This window comes from Rhinopithecus bieti, unplaced genomic scaffold (assembly GCF_001698545.2).
Source record: "Rhinopithecus bieti isolate Rb0 unplaced genomic scaffold, ASM169854v2 scaffold_20891, whole genome shotgun sequence".
NCBI classification, from domain to species: Eukaryota; Metazoa; Chordata; class Mammalia; order Primates; family Cercopithecidae; genus Rhinopithecus; species Rhinopithecus bieti.
The window spans coordinates 380299-401004 of NW_016810137.1; the positions used below are offsets into that span (position 1 = coordinate 380299).

The window sequence follows — 20706 nt, forward strand, 5'->3', positions numbered from 1 at the left end:
AGGCGTGAGCCACCGTGGCCGGCCACATACAGCATATTCAGATTGGCTTCTTTCACTTAGTAGTGTGCATTTAAGGTTCTTCCATGTCTTCTCATGGCTTGAAAGCTCATTTCTTTTTAGCGCTGAATATTCCATTGTCTGGATGTATCACAATTTGTTTATCCGTTCACCTACTAAAGGAAATCTTGGTTGCCTCCAAATTTTGGCACTTATGAATAAAGCTGCTATAAACATCTGCATGCAGGGTTTTGTGTGGACATAAGATTTCAACTCATTGAGTAATTATTGTGGAGCACAATTGCTGGATCATATAGTAAGGGTATGTTTAGTTTAGTAAGGTTGCTGTAACATTTTGCATTCCCACCAGCAATAAAAGAAAGTTTCTGTTGCTCTACGTCCTTGAGAGCATTTGGTGTTATCAGTGTTCTAGATTTTGGTCATTCTAATAAGTGTGTGTTGGTATCCCATTGTTGTTTCAATTTGCATTTCCCTGATGACATATGATGTGGAACATCTTTTCATACGCTTATTTGCCATCTGTATCTCTTCTTTTGTGAGGTGTCCAGGACTTTTGCCCATTTTTAAATCAAATTTTTTGTCCCTTATTGTTGAGTTTTAAGTGTTCTTTGTATATTTTAGATAGCTGTCCTTTATCAGATATGTCATCACCACCATCTAGATCTTCTCCTATGTTATCTTCTAAAAGTTTTGTAGTTTTGCATTTTACATGTAGGCCTATGATCTATTTTGAGTTAATTTTTATGAAGGGTATAAGGTATGTATCTAGATTTATTTCTTTGCATGTGGATGTACAGTTGTTCCAGCACCATTTGTTGAAGACTATCTTTTCTCCATTGTATTGCTTTTGCTCCTTTGTCAAAGATCAGTTGACTGTATTTATATGGGCCTATTTCTGGGTTCTCTGTCCTGTTCCACTGATCTGTCTTTTTTGCCAGTAGCATACTGTCATGATTACTGTAGTTCTATAGTAAGTCTCAAAGGTAGTGTTAGTTTTCTGAGTTTGTTGTTCTCCTTTAATATTGTGTTGGCTATTCTGTGTCTTTTGCCTTTTTATAACCTTTAGAATAAGTTTAATATACACAAAATAACTTTATGGGATATTGATTGCGATTGCATTGAATCTATAGATCAAGTTGGAAAGAACCACCATCTAAACAATATTGAGCCTTCCTATTAATGAACATGAAATATCTCTTCATTTATTTAGTTATTTGGTTTATTTAATCAGTTTTGCAGTTGTCCTCACATAGATCTTATATACATTTTACTAGGTTTATACCTAAGTATTTCATTTTGGGGGTGCTACTATGAATGGTATTGTTTTTAATTTCAAATTCCACTGTTTGTGGCTGGTATGTAGGAAAATGATTGACATTTTTTAAGAGACAGGGTCTTGCTGTGTTGCCCAGGCTAGAGTGCAGTAGCTATTCATGCAGCAATCATAGCTCACTGCAGCCTCTAAACTCCTGGCTTCAAGCAATCCTCCTGCTTCGGCCTCCTGAGTAGCTGGGACTACAGATACTTGCCACTGCACCTGGTTTGATTGACTTTTGTATACTAACCTTGTATCCTGTAAGCCTTTATAATCACTTATTAGTTCTATTATTGCTGTTGTCAATTCTTCCGGGTTTTCTACATAGACAATCATTGCATCAGTAAACAAAGATAGTTCTATTTCTTCCTTCCCAATATGTATACCTTTTGTTTCCTTTTCTTGTCTCATTGCATTGGCTAGGGCTTCCAGTACAATGTTGAAAAGGAATAGTAAGAGAAGACATCCTTGCCTTATTCCTGATCTTAGTGGGAAAGCTTCTAATTTCTCATTATTAAGTATATGATGTTAGCTGTGGTTTTTTTGTAAGCTCATTTCTTTCTTTATCTAGTTGAAGTTCTCCTCTATTCCTAGTTTCCTGAGAATTTTTATCATGAATGGGGTTGTCAAATGTAATTTTTCTTCTTTAGATGTGATTTTCAAATGTTGAACCAGCTTTGCATACCTGGGATAAATCCCACTTGGTCATGGTTGAACCTAAATCTTTTAATACTAACAATAAAATTGATAATTTTAGTTATTTTTGTAGATAATTTTGTAGGTGCTTAAAAACTAAATTTTACTAAACCCCAAACCCCATTAATGGCTCCTAAAACCTCACTTTTATGAATTTAATGTAATTCTGATTTTTTTTGCCAGTAATTTCTCAGAACAAGTACTCCTTCAGGAATTTGAAATCTCTCAATTTATCAAAATATTAGTATACTTTTCAGAGATCCACCCCCAAATTCATATATTCTGTCTATACATGCACACACAGATAATTTACGCCAATATTTTATGGTTAGATCGGTATAAAACAGTAGTCTCAGAACAGGGTACAAAATGTCTTTATATCTTCAATCTCATTATACAGCAAAAGAGGGAGGAGGAAATAACTAGGAGACATAGATATACTGATGGATGTTTCAAAAATTATTTTTATTGTTACATTCCAAAGAGGACATAGGAAGAAAAAAGAAAGTTATCCAATAATGGTTATACCTTTCAGAAGAGGCACCCACAACCCCAGCCCTAGTTCAAAGCTGCACACATTGGAGCTCAAACAGCTGCCTCTCAACACGACCGGAAATGCTGACAAATGTGTATATATTATCAATCCAGGGAGGCTTGGGTTTAAAATAAAATTTCTTTATTGCAAGTGTCCAAGTCCTTAGGATTTGTCCTTAAAGGTACTAGAAGATGGTAAGTAAGACCACACACACCAAGACTATGTCTAGTCTTTACAGTAAACTAGCAAATGGCCAGTTTGTTCTAGGATGCATTGCATCAGACATCACAGTACATGAAGAAAATCTGCTTTTTGTGAAAAGCCACCAGGCATTTCAGATCCAGTTTACCATGAAGTGCAGATACCCAGATAATACAGTCAGTGCAAAAGTCAAATGGGTAAGTCAGCTCTTTGATGAGGCTGGCTACACTGCAAAATATAAATGAAACTCGAAAATAGAAGGTAAGGTCTATTTACAAAAGTTTGTTTAGTAAAGTGACTTGAAAAAAGTTTTAACCACTTCCCAGGCATCCCTCCCCTCTCCCACCAAAACAAACAAACAAACAAACAAACAACAAAAACCCTGAAAATTATCTTGAAAATCAAGTTAAAACTATGTGGTGAAAAAGAGAGTGCTTGTTCCAGGTAAAGGACTTCAAGATAATTTACAGGCAGATTTGTTTTTATTAGTAAAAGTCACAAATAGGAAAAGATTTATTGGCTGACTTTGAGCTATGTGCTTTTAAAATGTCTCCATTATTACATTAACAAGAAAAGAAAATCAAGCATGTTTTGCTTCCAGTTTTGAATCTTCCAGCAACAGCTGGTGAAATCAACAGGGTATTAAAACGAAACCCAGCAAAACCCAGTCAATTATTTCCAGTTGTCTGCCTGTTTCTTTCTAGTCACCTTGAATTCAATTCCCAATTAGCTGAGGACAACATGTCGGTCAAAGACAGACTTTCGCTGCTCTTGGACTTGAAGCTTCCAGCGCTGCTGGGCATATTCTACCTTGTTCAACACGTTGGCTCGACTGCGGGAGCGGGCTAGCACATCGTGTGCATTTGCAAAAGGCTGGTGATCCTAAAAGTCCAGGAATTGAGAACATTAGAGATGGCACAGTCAGTGTAAAACACAGACAGAAAACAGTCACCAGCCCACCACAGAGATAGGGGTAGGTGGACTTTTCAAACAACAGAGCATCTATTTGGCTAAGCACTCAACTACCAGATAGAGTAAGAACTCAAGTACAGACCTAGGTGGTTCAAGAAACATAAGAGATGAGGGAGTATTTGTGAAACGTTCCCATGGATCGCCATTTCCAAAGATATTTCCCTTAAAGAAGTGGAGACCAAGCAAAAGACAGTGGTCATCTGTGTTAAAGAGAAGGCTTCCTAGGGAAAAGAAAATCTATTTTCATGTTAACATCTCTCCATGTTATAGATACGGAAAGTAGGGTCTTTCCTTGCTTTATTTGATACTATATAGCTAATCTGTGGCAGAGGAAAGATCTGTCTTTTAATTTTGTGTCTCCATTAGAATGGTTTTCTTGCCAGCTTGGGGCCACATTCACTGTGGGAGGGTGAGCGACAGAGTCTTATCTTCGGTTGTTTTTAATCTCTCCCTGTACCCTCAACACATACACTAAATGGACTAGCTTCCAAAAGCTGCATTTCCCCACTTCCCCAATCTGTAATGAAAAGAGACGCAGCTCAAGTGCTACAATCACCCTCTCTATTCAACAAAGATTGAATCTTCCATTGTTAAGCACCCAGTGGCTTCCATGTAAGTTGCCACCTTAGGAAAGAGGCGATTGAAGGGTTGCCCAGGTATCTGTGTAGAAAACCAACCTATCCTGGTCAAAGTAAACCAGTACAGCTGAATGTTTGTAGTCATTACACAGGAAACCATCATGCTAATCTATCTATGAATGAGATATAAATACAGCTGTCTAAATGACAAAAAGCTTTCAATAGCAATTTATTGCTTTTATTTGCCTTTTCCTTGATCTCTTTTTCTTGAACCCCATGTTAGCAAAGCTTCTAAATGTTCTAACAGAAGATCCAAGTCACAAGTTGTACCCCTTATACTAAACTTTGCCTCTAGGAGAGAAACATTATTTTGCTGGTGCATGTTTGAAAAAGCTCTATTATATATCCAGGGCAGGAGTCAGCATGTATATGGAAAGCTATATACATAACCACATAACTATATATACAACTATAATTATAGGAGTTAGAACACCTGGTCTTGTTTTTATAGCAAGGCATTTATACAATGTCTACATTTGAGAGACATCAAAGAGATTTTATAAAGAATCTTTCCTTCTCTTCTTTGCCAAAATTCCTTCAACTTTTCACTTTATTTAGCAAACCCTAAAACTCAATTTTCTTAAAGAGTGGATTTTTTTTTTTTTTAAGAGATGGGGTCTCACTATATTGCCCAGACTGGTCATGAACTTAATTTTTTTTTTTTTTAATGGGGTCTAGCCTTGTTGCCCAGGCTGGAATGCAGTGGCTATTCACAGGTGTGATCACGGCTCACTGCAGCCTTGAATTCCTGGCCTTCAGTGATCCTCCTGCCTCAGCCTCCCAAGTAGCTGGGACCTATACCTATTTTTAAACTTTTAACCTTACAAATGAAAATAATAAAGGCAATTCCATGAGGCTTAAAATGTTTTAAAATGTAAGAAAAAAAAAAGGAGGCAGTCTAAAGTTATAGAATTATTTGATTTCCCCTTAGGGAAATAAATTGACCCAAGGTCATTTAACAAATTAGCACAAAGACTAAAACTTAGCCTGCCTAACCCTGACTTGGTGTTATATTGTCTCAAAACAGATTTTGCTCAGGTAGATTAAAATGACACTATAAGAATATGGTGATTCAGTGAATTTGTATATAAAATATCATCCCCTGAGTCAAGGACCAGAGGAGGAAAATATTATCACCACTGGTTTGTTTTGACATAAGCACTACTGGGAAGAAGGATGTACTTGATCAGCAGAGGACCTTTCAGTTTCCTAGTGCTGTTACCTATTCTTCAAGGTAGGGGAGAAAAAATCTTCTTAAGGAACAAGTTCAAAAGACTAAACAAACCAGCTAATCCTTTGGGTCTGCTTTCTACCTATCAGAACGAGACTGAACTAGCTGCTCATGGTCATGGATGCGGGGGGAATGCAAATAGAGATCTACCCTTTTATGTTTGTTCTTTTTCACACCTGATAAAATTACAATACATACAAAACATGTTTTAGTGTAATGCTTTGGTAATAACGATGATGTGTCATGGATATGTGATATAGTAAATATTGTGACTACTTGCTGTGAGCTTAACTATTTGTACTCACTTTTATTTGCGTTATAATGCTCTACACTGAACAAAAACAGAAGAAATGAAAACTGATAATTTAACAAAAACATTTTTAAAGTATATAAATAGTGCAGAACTCACACCTTGGATAAGCAACAGTTTTAAACATTAAAATTCACTTATTTTTGTAGAGTTACCATTAATTCACAGCTCTGGTCAGAAAACCTCTCTCTGCCTAGAATCAGTTTAAAAGACATCCAAGAGGCCGGGCGCGGTGGCTCAAGCCTGTAATCCCAGCACTTTGGGAGGCCGAGACGGGCGGATCACGAGGTCAGGAGATCAAGACCATCCTGGCTAACATGGTGAAACCCCATCTCTACTAAAAAATACAAAAAACTAGCCGGGAGAGGTGGCGGGCGCCTGTAGTCCCAGCTACTTGGGAGGCTGAGGCAGGAGAATGGCGTAAAACCCGGGAGGCGGAGCTTGCAGTGAGCTGAGATCCGGCCACTGCACTCCAGCCCAACCGACAGAGCGAGACTCCGTCTCAAAAAAAAAAAAAAAAAAAAATCGAAGAGTCAGCCAGGCCTCTCAGAGACAATGTTCTCAAATAGTCAATACACAAGCAGAATCAATCACTGGTGGACAAAACAATTACTGACCATGTGACCCCACCAATTAAATGCCTGCCCTACATGTTTTCATCTCTACATCCATTTCTCTTATGTTTTGTGTTATTATATTATCTATTTCTGAAATCAGGAACAGATATTTAATGCTGTAAAGGAAGGATGTAGTTTAAGACTTTCAACGTCTATGCCTATAGATCCACAAGCCGTTCCAGGGTAAAAGGACTTTTGACTGGTTGGCAAGGGCTCACTCTGGGTTTGGCTTTTGACTTGAACCTTAAAATTCTGAATTTTACCCATTTTAAGGAACATAGTCCAATATAATAATCCACAAGAAAAGTAATTTCTAAAAAAAATTATATATAATAATGAAAGAATGGAAAATTCAGAAACAATCTCATACAGGATAATGATAAAACAAAAATATCCGGCCAAGTGCAGCAGCTCATGCCTGCAATCCCAGCACTTTGGGAGGCCGAGGCGGGCTGATCACTTGAGGTCAGGAGTTTAAGAGCAGCCTGGCCAAAATGGTGAAACCCCATCTCTACCAAAAATACAAAAAAAATTAGCCAGGCGTGGTGGTGCATGCCAGCTACTTGGGAGGCTGAGGCAGGAGAATCGCTTGAACTTGGGAGGCAGAGGTTGTAGTGAGCCAAAGTCATGCCACTGCACTCCAGCATGGGCAACAGAGTGAGACTCCATCTCAAAAAAAAAAAAAAAAAAATTCTCTAGGCTGTACTGAACAAGTTTGTGGACTATGTCAATTTCTGGACATTTTTGAATAAACGAATATTAAAACAAAAAGGAGACCATAAAGCAATTTATACAGATTATGTCAACTATATATATTTATACACACACACACATATACTATATATATATAAACATATATAATGTACACACACACGTGTGTGTGTGTGTGAGATTTAAAGATAGGAAGAGAATCTGGAATGATGGTAGTCATGGTTTTATTTTTCTCTAAAGAGCTCAGTTTTTTTTTTCTTTTTTTTTTTAGACAGGTTTCTTGCTGTGTTGCTCAGGTGTGATCACAGTTCTGCAGCCTCGAACTCCTGGGGTCAAGTGACACTTCTGTTTCAGCCTCCTGAATGGCTGGGACCACAGGCATGCACCACCACACCCAGCTAATGTTTTTATTTTTTGTGGAGATGGGGGTCTCACCATGTTGCCCGGGGTGGTCTTGAACTCCTGGGCTCAAGTGATCCTCCCACCTTGGCCTCCCAAAGTGCTGGGATTACAGGTGTATGCCCCCACACCTGGCCCACAGATTTTTTTTTTTTAAGCAGTAGAAAAAAAGGAAGTATAAAACATCGCAGGTTATCAAGTTGTACTTCATTAAGAAAAGAACATCATGATCTTCACACTTCCCTTGACAAAAACCTCTCTGCCTTCTGAAATATTTGGTGATATTGACAGGAAAGGAGTTTTAGGCAGGAGGGCTTGGAGAGAAAACCATCCCTGATACTTTTCTCAATGTAAACAGGGAATGGCAATAAAATTGTGCCTTTGGTACTGGAAGCAAAGCCCTGTATAGCACACTCACCAAAGATCATCAGTTTAAATCACCACATTTATGGCTTCATCAAGTAATTTCTTCATAACGAGATATATACTGAAATCAGAGCTGTTTTTAGCTTCTCTAGTTGAGGATCTGCTTCAGCACATGAACATCTATATGTGACTGTTTTTCACTTGCACTTCACATCAAATGATGACAGGGACTGGCCATGAGCACTAGGGCAGGCTGGGAACTTACCCCAATATCATCATCACTCTGTATCAACTGTGAGTGTCCAAAGAGGCGCCTCTTCAGTATGGGCTCAACCAGAGTAAGATATACCATGTACAGAAGTAGAAGGCCCAAAATGGAGAGATATATTATAATGGTAACCTAAAGGAAATTGAAAATTAAGTTACATCTTTGTTCAAGCCCATAAATCAGAACTTTGTATGATAATAGTAAAACTGACCGACATATCTGCTAAGCCTATAGAATTTCTATACAAACCAGATAGCAATATAAGAAATAAACTCAACTCTTCCTCAAAATATTATTTAAGAAAAAAGAGGAAAGATCTTTGGGATCTTTTTGCAAGTCTTCAAGACTCCAACTTCACCTACTGCTAATCACTTGTCCCCACTGCGAGCACAGCAGTTTGTCTTTTCTCCCAGCTGAACATCATGTCCTAGATTCAGCTACTCTTTAGCTCAATTTAGATATACAAAAGTATTTTCCAGGCTGGTGATGTTTTCTTGTGACCTTAATTCATGTACTGAGATAAAGCACAGTGTGACACACCCACTAGAAGGACTACAATAAAATAAATAGACAATACCAAGTGTTGGCAAGGATATGGAGAAACAGCCCTCATATGCTGTGGTGGGAATGTAAAATGGTACAACCACTTTGGGAAACAATCTGACAGTCTCTTAAAAAGTTAAACATAATTTTACCATTCTAAGGAATTAACCCAGGAGAATGAAAAACATATATATTCATACAAAGACATGTGCAGATATTCATGACAGTATTATAATAGTAAAAACCCAGACATAATCCAAATGTCCATCAACTGATAAATGCAAATTCATATAGTGAAATACTATTCAGCAATAAAAAGAAACGAAGTACTGATACATGCTACAACTTGCATAAACATCAAAAACATTGTGCTAAATGAAAGAAGCCAGTCACAGAAGACCATACATCGTATGATTCCATATACATGAAATATCCATGTATGTAGAGACAGAAAGTAGAGTAGTGATGGACTGGGGCTGGAAGTGGGGATTAACTGTAAATGGGCATGAGGGATCTTTTTGGGGTAGTGGGAATGTTCTGAAACTGGATTTTATTTATTTATTTTTTTGAGACAGAGTCTCACTGGAGTGCAGTGGTGCGATCTCAGCTCACTGCAACCTCTGCCTCCATGATCAAGTGATTCTCATGCCTTAGCCTCTCAAGTAGCTGAGACTACAGGTGTGCGCCACCACACCCAGCTGATTTTTATATTTTTAGTAGAGATGCAGTTCACCATGTTGGCCAGACTCCTCTCGAACTCCTGACCTCAAGTGATCCCCCTGCCTCGGGCTTCCAAAGTGCTGCGATTATAGGTGTGAGCCACCATGCCTGGCCTGAAACTGGATTTTAAAATGTTTTAAATCTACTAAAATGTATAGAATTGTATACTTATAGTGAGTGACCGTTAGGGTACATAAGTTGCATATTTTTTACAAATCTGTTAAACAACTGTACAGTGAGGATTTCTCTAAAGTTCAGCACCTGCTGGAGCAAGAGCTCTTCCACAGGGTCAATCACTGCAGAAATCTCTGTGACTATTATAACTAACCACCCCAGATTCCCCACAGGGCCTTTTTGGGGGAAAAGGAATGGGAAGTGCCATGTAAAAAAAATTTGGGCCAGGCGTGGTGGCTCACGCCTGTAATCCCAACACTTTGGGAGGCCAAGGTGGGTGGACCCACGAGGTCAGGAGTTCGAGACCAGCCTGACCAATAAGATGAAATCCTGTCGCTACTAAAAATACAAAAACTAGCCGGGCGTGGTGGTGCACACCTGTAATCCCAGCTACTCAGGAGGCTGAGGCAGGAGAATTGCTTGGACCCAGGAGGCGGAGGTTGCAGTGAGCTGAGATCGTGCCACTGCACTCAAGCCTGGGCAACAGAGCGAGACTCCATCTCAAAAAAAAAAAAAAGTGGAAGAAAAACCATTAGCCACTATAATAAAGTAACTGAAATCATTAGAGATACAAACAGCGATGAGAGTTATCTGCATCCCATTTACTACAGCAACAGTCCACAACCTTTTTGGCACCAGGGACCAGTTTCATGGAAGACAATTTTTCCATGGACCAGGGTGGTAGGGGATAGTCTGGGGATGATTCCAGCACATTACTTTTACTGTGCACTTTATTTCTATTATTATTACATTATAATATATAATGAAATAATTATACAGTTCACCATAATATAGAACCAGTGGGAGCCCTGAGCTTGTTTTCCTGCAACTAGACAGTCCCATCTGGGGGTGATGGGAGACAGTGACAGATCATCAGGCATTAGATTCTCATTCTTATAAAGAGCACGCAGTCTAGATCCCTCACATGTGCTGTTCACAATAGAGTTCATGCTCCTATGAGAATCTAATGCTGCTGATCTGACAGGAGGTGGAGCTCAGGCGGTAATGTGAGTGATGGGGAGTGGCTGTAAATAAAATGAAGCTTCGCTCACTTGCCCACTGCTCACCTCCTGCTGAGTGGCCCAGTTCCTAACAGACCGCAGACTGGGCTGTGGCCTGGGGGCTGGGGACCCCTGTCCTACAGGAAATGAAGAGGGGAAATCTTAAAATCCATAAGTAATAGTTCTAGAATAATTACTATATTTAATTTTTTCAAAGGGCTGGAAATGCAAGGAGAGGAGGGTTTATAAATGCTGCTCTCTCAGCCTCTGGCACACATGGCCTACACAGAAGCTGGGATATCTTTCTGGAATATGCTAATTACACATAGGACATTTTTGTGCCATTTCACATATCTAACATATCCTAACTAATCCACAAACCATCTCAGTGAGGCAGGCAGAACAGGCCCATTATTCCTTTTGGGGTGGGGGTCCAAATTTTTCTGTCTTGTCTAGAAACCATGCAGAAACAGAAAAGAGGTAGACAGACAGACAGGTATATATAGAGATATATATTTTACCTTGATTGTGACAGAGCTTCTTTCTTCGTATTTGCATTCACAGCGTAGACAGTATGCTTCTACATCAGGCCCCCGCACAGGCATAGGCTCCACAACATGAAGGCAATCACTGAGAAAACAAAGATAAAATGCCGCTTAAGCCCAGCTAGCTCTTCTGCTCACTCTGACCAAAACTTTCCTGAAATCCAGAATAATCACTAAACTTACCCAATGAAAGAGCATAAAAAACAAATAATAAGATAAAGTAAAATAATTTCTGCTCTCAATATTAGCATTTTGGTAAGTTCTAACCATTTAAGAAGCCACAAAGACACATATATAGTAGTGTCTATTTTCAAAGTTGCAAAAAGGCACCCAAAAAATCCCAAATGAGAGATTTGTTAAGTATAACAAATCAAGTCATCTTTAGACTTGTTTAGTTACTAAGCAAAATTATTTTAAATGGTTTAAAGTGATGTGGGCACTGTTCAAATGTTAAGATTATCTCTTTTGTTAATTAACATCATTCTTTTTTGTTGTTTTTTAAGAGACAAGGTCTTGCTCTGTCATTTGGGCTGTAGTGGAATGGCACCATCAGAACTCACTCAGACTCCTGGGCTCAAGTGATCATCCTGCCTCAACCTCCAGAGCAGCTATAATTACAGGAGCATGCCACCACGCCTCGCTAATTTTTAAATTTGTTGTAGAGATCAGGTTTTGGTTTGTTGCCCTAACCTTGTCTTGAATACCTGGCCTCAAGTGATCCTCCTATCTTGGCCTCCTAAAGTGCTGGGATTACAGGTGTGAGCCACCATTCCCAATCAACATCATTCTTAACTGCCAGTGGGGTATATGAATGACTAATCACGTTTAACAGAGTGGTAAATTCTGAAACTCTCAAAATTGAACCCTCAAAGCCACACACAGGAGGAAACAATCACTTTTCTTAATGAGCAAATCTGAAAAAGCAAGGAGAAATAGAATAACAAAAATATTTGAAAACAAAACTAGTTATTCCAAAGAACTAAATAAAACTAACAAAAGGATGAATGTTTTGTTGAATGCTACTTATTTCCCCAACCCCATTTTCAAGGCTAATTATTTATAGTTTATGTAAACACAGTGCTATCAGATTTTTCCTAGAAATCTGTCAATTCTAAGCAGTAACTAAATTATTATTCTCCTCAACTATTAAGAGTCTATGACTCTGATCACCTTCAGCAAAATAGGGAGAGCTTTCCTGTCCTCCTGCCAGCTGTTGGACAATTTTCTTTCCTTTTGGCATCTCTTCGTTAGGCATTCCTGGCTGCCTCAAGCACTCTACTACACCATCCTCTCATCTTACCCATTCTCTTGGGGACGCCCAGTACTCTAGGGTGATTCCTTCTCTTTCTCTACCAAAATGTACTTTTTGGAAACAAAGTTACAGCTTGGTGGGAGGAATAAGTTCTAGTGTTCTGTATCACTGTAGGATGACTGTAGTTAACAATTATATTACAGTTTCAAATAGCTAGAAGGAGGATGTTGAATATTTTCAACACAAAGAAATGATAAATGTCTGAGATGCTAAATATTCTGATCAAATCACTATATCTTATATGAATTGAAACATCACTATGTATCCCATAAATATGTAGTTATTGTGTCAATTAAAAATTAATTTCAGCCAGGTGCAGTGGCTCATGCCTGTAATCCCAGCACTTTGGGAGGCTAAGGCGGGAAGATCACTTGAGGTCAGGAGTTCAAGACCAGCCTGACCAACATGGAGAATCCCTGTCTCTACTAAAAATACAAAAAAATTAGCCAGGCATGGTGGTGCATGCCTGTAATCCCAGCTACTCAGGAGGCTGAGAGTTGAGAATCGCTTGAACCTGGGAGGTGGAAGTTACGGTCAGCCAAGATCATGCCATTGCACTCCAGCCTGGAGTCGGGTGTGGTGGCTCATGCCTATAATCTCAGCAGTACTTTGGGAGGCCAAGGCGGGTGGATCATGAGGTCAGGAGTTCAAGACCTGCCTGACCAACAGGGTGAAACCCCATCTCTACTAAGAATAAAAAAAATTAGCCGGGTGTGGTGGCGCATGCCTATAATCCCAGCTACTCAGGAGGCTGAGGCAGGAGGATCGCTTGAACCCGGGAGGCAGAGGTTGCAGTGAGTGGAGATCGCGCCATTGTACTCCAGTCTGGGCGACAGAGTGAGACGCTATCTCAAAAAAAACAAAAAAGAAATTAATTTCTAGAAATTGATCTTTTCATGTTGTGTTCCCTCTGAACTGTGGCATTAGAAAAAATAACCAAAAATGGTATATGATAGAAGTTGTTAGGTTGGGTTTTTTTTGTTTTGTTTTTTGTTTTTTTGAGACAGAGTTTCACTCTTGTTGCCCAGGCTGGAGTGCAATGGTACAATCTCGGCTCATTGCAACCTCTGCCTCCCAGGTTCAAGTGATTCTCCTGCCTCAGCCTCCCAAGTAGCTGGGATTACAGTCATGTGCACCACACCTGGCTAATTTTGTATTTTTAGTAGAGATGGGGTTTCTCCATGTTGGTCAGGCTGGTCTCAAACTCCCAACCAACCTCAGGTGATCCGCCTGCCTCGGCCCCCCAAAGTGCTGGCATTACAGGCATGAGCTACCGTGCCCGGCCCAAGTTATTCTTAACAGGTAATTAGGTAGTAATGAAAAATTAAATGAAAAATTAAATTTCCACTGATGGTATTTCAAATACGGGTAAGGCCCCACAACTTTCACCATGAAAGTGTGTGATATCTGTTCCAAATATACAGAAGACCAGGCATGTACCCAATTGGATGCAGGCACAAAATGGGCAGAGGGAACTATATCCCATAAGAGGGGTTATCTATCTGAGGATCAGAGAGCTCATCTAGCATCACACTTAGAGAAGGTCACAGAGTAAAATCGTATTTGAAAAAGGATCAGGCCACGCATGGTGGCTCATCCCTATAATCCCAGAGTTTTAGGAGGCCATGATGTGAGGATCACTTGAGGCCAACTTGAGACCAGCCTGGGCAACACAGTGAGACCCAGTCTCGACAAAAATAAAAATTAGCCAGGTTGATTGCAGTTAGCTGAGATTGTGCCACTGCTCTCTAACCTGGGTGACAGTAGTAGTCCCAGCTACACAGGAGGCTGAGGCTGGAGGGTCACTGGAGCCTAAGAGATCAAGGCTGCAATGAGCTATGATCGTGCCACTGCACTCTAGCAATAAAAAAAAAGAGAAAGGACCAGAATCCAGGACTCCTGCTTCCTAGGTCAGTTCTTTATCTCTGAACCTCAGGAAAATGAAATTATCTCCTATTTAGTTTCCTACTTCAGCTTCAGAAGCCTTGGCAACAATACCTAAGAATGACTTGAGAATTTTAAATGATAAGTAAGTATTGAGGATTTCTTCTGAAGGACACATACATTTTAATAACAAAAAGATATTGAGTGCTGTGCAAAAGTTGTGCCCAGCTGGAGAGGAAGCAGGAAGGTTGATTTTGGCTGACCAGTCGTTACAAACAGCTAGACCTAGTCAGAGCTTAATCACTTAACTAGGCAACACCTCCCCCTAGTGCCAAAAGGAACACATCATTAGCTTTAAATCACCCCAAACACACACCAGAGCACTCCAACTACTCTTAAGTTTTAAGTCAGCCAGCATAAGTCAATGAAGACTTAAAGATAAAAACTGGACAAAATGAAAGGCCTAGAAAACAAAAGGTAAACTATATCGAGGCCCTCACAGATACCGGAGGCCTCATAAAGCCATAAATCTGGTGAATCATAACTTGCCTGCCCTTGTAAAGTCAGTTAAAAATTTTCAGTGCCAGTTGGGAACCTATCCCCAGAAAAATGCTAAGCTGCAGGAAAGAAACAAGGGAGAGAGGGAAGAAAACCTCAAGCAAGCCTTATTCTCAACTGTTTCTTTTCTTTGTTTTTTTTTTTTTTTTTTTTTTTTTTTGTGTCACTTTTTTTTTTTTTCCTGAGACAGAGTCTTGCTCTGTTGCCCAGGCTGAAGTGCAATGGTGCGATCTTGGCTCACTGCAACCTCTGCCTCCTAGGTGCAAGTGATTCTCCTGCCTCAGCCTCCTGAGTAGCTGGGATTACAGGTGTGTGCCACCATGCCCAGCTAATTTTATATTTTAGTAGAGTCAGGGTTTCGCCATATTGGCCAGGCTGTTCTCGAACTCCTGGCCTCAAGTGATCCACCTGCCTTGGCCTCCCAAAGTGCTGGGATTACAGGTGTGAGCCACCATGTCCTGCCTCAACTNAGGTTAGAGGGCAGTGGCACAATCTCAGCTAACTGCAACCTCTGCCTCTGCGGCTCAAGCGATTCTCTGCCTCAGCCTTCTGAGTAGCTGGAATTACAGGTGTGTGCCACCATGCCCAGCTAATTTTTATATTTTTAGTAGAGTCAGGGTTTCGCCATATTGGCCAGGCTGTTCTCGAACTCCTGGCCTCAAGTGATCCACCTGCCTTGGCCTCCCAAAGTGCTGGGATTACAGGTGTGAGCCACCATGTCCTGCCTCAACTGTTTTCAAAGCTATTTTTACTAATAACCAGGGATGAATGACATGTCTGAGTCTGAAATAACAAGAAATTAGTGAAAAGATTAGTGCTAAACACTTGAATAGTGAGTTCATTTGCTACACAAAAGACAGGCATCGCATTTCTTAACTGATAATAAACTGTAAGCATTGAATAAATTTGGAAAATTATTTGGAAGTAACATAAAGATTTATTTGAACATTCTTTTTTTTGGAGCCGGAGTCTCGCTCTGTCACCCAGGCTGGAGTGCAGTGGCGCAATCTCAGCTCACTGCAACCTCCGCCTCCCGGGTTCAAGCAATTCTCCTGCCTCGGCCTCCGGAGTGGCTGGGATTACAGGCGCCCGCCACCACGCCCGGCTAATTTTTTTTGTATTTTTTGTAGAGACAGGGTTTCACCCTGTTGGCCAGGCTGGTCTTGAACTCCTGACCTCAGGTGATCTGCCTGCCTCAGCCTCCCAAAGTGCTGGGATTACAGGCGTGAGCCACTGTGCCTGGCCTGAACATTCTTGTATCATATAAAGTAACTTCCTGATATAAAACCTGTAAGTATATGGCCAAATCGCTTGGTTAATATGACACCACTTACAGTGGAACACAGAGGTTCACAAGAAGTTCTCAAGAACACACTTAACAAATATGAGACTGAACCTAAATGCGTATCAGGGAAGAACAGACAGTGGCATCAGAGGAACAAACCATACTCGATGGCTGCCTTTTCTTTTTTAAAGTCAGGTTGGAATACTGTTAACTGAATGAATTTAATCTTGCTTTCTAACTCTTTGATGGCTATTTAGCTATGAAATCAGGTACATGTGAAAGCTCCTACCATTTGGAACTATTTTTCTTAAATTCCTATCCCATCCATCTTCTACCGTGGTTACAAACCATAAAGCATCACAATTCCATAGGAAGGAACACATTCATCCTGCTGTAACACAACTGCATCCCAACTGTTTCACGGCACACATAGAAAAAGCTATTTATCAGGTCTGCTGGGATAAGCAGAGAAGGCTGCTGGTGGCTACTCAGTCAAGATCCCCCAGTCATCACAGGCCTGCCTGACTGCCCAAGGGCTGAACAGGTCCGTATCTTGGCACACCTGTAACTTCTTCATTTACACCAAATGGGAAACTCTGACTACATAGCTCATTTCCACTTCTTCTTGAGCCTTCTGACACTTTTAAACATAGCTTCCCACACTTGGCAATACATCATCAAAACCTACAAGTGGTAAAAATTATAACCCAGATAAAGGAGGCTTGCTAACCTTCCACTGAAAAGCAAGAGGGAGAAAGGTCCCTCACCAAAACTTAAGGGAGTACAGGAAGAGAACTATGGGTAGTTTAGGTGCCACAAACCCATTCATATGCCCCCATGAAACTCTGCCTACCTGGGTCTTAGTGTTTTGGCTTGTATACCTTTAGGCCTGCATCATGCACTTAGTGCCTTACTCTCACTTTTCAAATAGAAATAGAATTTCCTATTTTGCTTCAAATGAAACACTTAAAAGAAAACTATGCATTTGATGAGCATTCTGGGATAACACTGGCAATCACAGAAAGAAATGTGACATGTAATTCAGTAATCCAGATACTTACCAATCTTTCTGAGATATGTTCTTATTATAAATATGCCCAGAATTTTCTTTATAGGGAGGGCAGATACATTTACATCTGACATCCTCGAAATTCTGTAACCAAAATGGAAACAGTATAGTGTGTTGACAGTTCATCAATATTTTTTAAAACCGTACCATATACATTTTGCAAGCATCCTCTACCAAGTATTCTAAAATCATTCATTTAAAACTTTAACTCTGACAGATACAAGTTTTTAAAAGCCACAGTCCTTTATGGTAATACTGATGAATCATTATATATTACATGTGGTTATTTGAAATAATACTTAAAACATGATCTAAGACTTATTAACCATATTTATGGGTCACATGACAAATTATGCTAATGTTATTACCATCTACCTGCCACTAGAAAGACACAGATAGTTGTGCCTGTAAATAAGAATGTTCATTACTAAAGGATGGGAAAGAAACTAAAAATTATTCACAAAAAAGGTCACAATTCTTCTGCCTATCATCCTTTCACCCTTTGGTAGAGGGCACTGACATGGATAAAAGGGGTTGGGCCAGAGTCCCACAGAAGGGATGAAATGTTAGAGGCACCCAGGTACAACTAGAAAGGAAGTACACACAGGAAGTAGCCTGACTCTGAGATCAGTTTAGTATACTCTTCCCAGGAAACTTTGCTTCTAATTCCTGGTTGACAGAGAGAACAATTACCAACAAAACAAGTTTCAAGAGGTGGAGGAACAGGTGACTAAGTATCTGGATAGAGAAAAGAGATACTTCCTCAGCAAAGGGAAATCTATTTGAGAAGAAAGTGGCTCATCAGTCCCCAGAGGACCTTGCCCACTCCTCCTACATACAGTGATATGTCTGGCAAAGTTATTGACAATTCACAAACGTATTCGGCAACCACTTAGTGAGCATTTGCTCTGTGTTAGATCTTGTGCTCAATGAGGTGGATTCAGATAAGCATAAGACATGGTTTCTGCCCATAATCAGGACACACTCTAGTAAAGGAGACTGAAAAATAAATACATGATCACAATACATAAAAGTTATGAGGCAAGATATGCAGAGGGTACCAGCAATGTTTTGAAAGTCAGGAGACGTGCTGCTGTCCCTGCTTCTGGTAGGAGGTAGAGATGGTTTCAAAAAGAATCTCTGAATCTAAAACATTTGCCTGCCTGTAACCTTTCCCCACTCCTACATTTAAAGATATTATAAATTAAAGCTCCTATTTTTAAAAATGCAATGTCATTCTGTTTTCCCATCATACTAATGTGAATTCCTTCTGTTTCCCCCCAATGATGAGCTAGCTCATCAAAGAGGAAGCACAGGTATGCATGGAGCTAGGGCAGGCCTGGAGAGCTGGGGCACCAGAGAAGGGCATGAGGGAACTAGAAGGTCAAGAAATCGAACCAGGGAGGCCACAACCTCACCTCTGTTGCAGTTTGGTTCTTCCCTTACCCACTAAATTATCAGGAAGAGAGAAAGCAAGAAAGGAACCAAGGGACTCGTGGAGGGAGTTAGGTGAGAATATGAAGCAGGTGAGAGATGCTCCGTAGGTCCTATGGGGAGGGAAGTAGGTCAGGAGGGGCAAGTTCCCACCACAGTAAGGGAAGTGTTCAGGGTGAGCTGAACTGAGCCAGCCCTTGACAGGGAAGCCTTCGGTCAGATGCGGGCTTCCTATCTTTCTGGGTTGGGGCATGTGGGGCCTGTGAGGCTGGCCCGGAGGGCGCAGGTAGACTGTCAAGGGTTTAGGGTGGAAAGTTAAAGGCTCTCGGAGGTGAAAAGGTTGTCAAGTGTAAGGTGCGTGCAGACGGGGCTGGGAAGGGAAATGTCAAGGCGGTGGGGGGCTGCTGTCCGGGCTGGGGACGGCCGTGGGGCGCTGACTACCTGGCTGTCGGGGTTGAGGGCGGGAGTGCCGCCGGGCAGTCGGGAGGGGCGCGGCTGGTGGCGACGGGGGTTTGCCGGAGCTGTGAGGCTAGGGGTATGGCTGTCAGGAATGGGCTGAGCAGCAGGTTGGCAGACCCAGTTTCCGCAAGGCCGGTGGCAGGGGAGGAGCTTCCGTCAGGAGCGAGGCTGGGCGGGACTCACCTTGGCGGCGTCTGACAGCTGCGCCAGCAGCAGCACGGACAGCGCCAGGCACGACAGGCTGAGCAAAGAGCCAAGCCGAAGAAGGCCTCCCCACAGGGTCGCCATCGCTGGGGGCCCGGCGGTCCCACAGCCCGGAGCCCCCGCGACTGGCTCCCGGTTCGGGCTCGGGCTCGGGCTCAGGCTCAGGCTCGCGACCCGGCTGGTGATCCTCCGCCCGCACTTCCGTCTGGACGCGAAGGCGTCACCGGGCGCGCCGGGTCAAATGCAAAAAGCAGCCGCCCCGGAAACGGTTCCCAGTGCGAAGGGCCGGGAGGCCGGAATACCGTGGTGCCCTCCCTGGCCTCCCCCAGGCCCCAGGGAAGGGGGCCTCTGGGGTGGCAACCTGGGCCCAGTAGGGATTTGCAGCTCTTGGATATCTTCCCCGGGCGCAGAAGCTGCCGGGCTTACGGAGTCGCCATTGCGCTGGCAAGTCCTCCCGCCCACGAAGACCCCAGCAAACTCCAAGTGTCACACAGGGCCCTTCGGCGGCCCGTGCGGGCCGGAGCTGTGTGCGCAAAGGCAGGGCGGGTGCTGAGCGTGGAAACGGGGCTGGAACTGGCCGAGCCATGCTTTTCCGGGGTGCCCATTCCCAGGCAAAGGGTTGAGGGTGGTCTCTGCACCTTAGGTACTAACCTTCCGCCCATACGCTTCCTGGCCACAGCACCCCGTCGGCTTTCTAAGTCTGTGAGTGGCCCTCGTGGGCGTGGCCTCCCTGTGGAGCTCCCGGTGTGCCTCCCGTTGGTCCAGCCTGCAGCTAGGAAGTGGGTCACAGCGGCGGGCCTGGGCTGGGCCGGGGCAGGCTCTGGGAGATGTGGAATTGGCGACACAACTGCCCCAGCAGTATCCTCCGCCTAGAACTCCAAGAGGTGGCGAATTGGGGTGCCACGGCCCGGTAAGGCAGTGCTTGTTCACGGCTGCCGACTGGTCTCCCCAAGGCTGTCATTCTCAGCGAGTACTTTAGCAGTACCTGAGATCGCACATTCTCCCATTGAAATATTTTTGTTAGTGGAGACAAGGGAGATAGTGGCAAGGATGCAGGGATCATCACAGCCACTAGGGATTTGTTGAATGACCTTGGGTAAATCACTTCCCTTCTCTGGGCCTGTAGTTCTTGGCTCAATATGAGAAAATGGATTTAAAATTATGCTCCATGTAATACCCCTGTTTTTACCTCTAAACAGATTTTTAAAGATGGTCTTTTCCTAATTTGTGGAAATGTTTTA

General features: G+C 42.0%; 1 protein-coding gene across 4 annotated transcripts; it reads right to left on the reverse strand.

Annotated features, from left to right (window-relative positions):
* Positions 1-2473: 2473 nt before the first annotated feature.
* TMEM9B (TMEM9 domain family member B) lies at positions 2474-20345 on the reverse strand. 4 transcript variants are annotated; one of them, XM_017891435.1, is made up of 5 exons: positions 20117-20345; positions 17361-17452; positions 11237-11345; positions 8275-8409; positions 2474-3647 (listed from the first exon to the last, which is right to left on the reverse strand). In XM_017891435.1, the coding sequence occupies exons 3-5, from the start codon at positions 11318-11320 to the stop codon at positions 3492-3494; spliced, it is 375 nt and encodes a 124-aa protein (XP_017746924.1). In that variant the 5' UTR covers positions 11321-11345; positions 17361-17452; positions 20117-20345; the 3' UTR covers positions 2474-3491. The 4 variants fall into 4 exon arrangements, with proteins under 4 accessions (XP_017746924.1, XP_017746922.1, XP_017746925.1 ...); XM_017891433.1 differs by lacking the exon at positions 20117-20345 and adding an exon at positions 19445-20087; XM_017891436.1 differs by lacking the exon at positions 20117-20345 and adding an exon at positions 19244-19362.
* Positions 20346-20706: the final 361 nt, after the last annotated feature.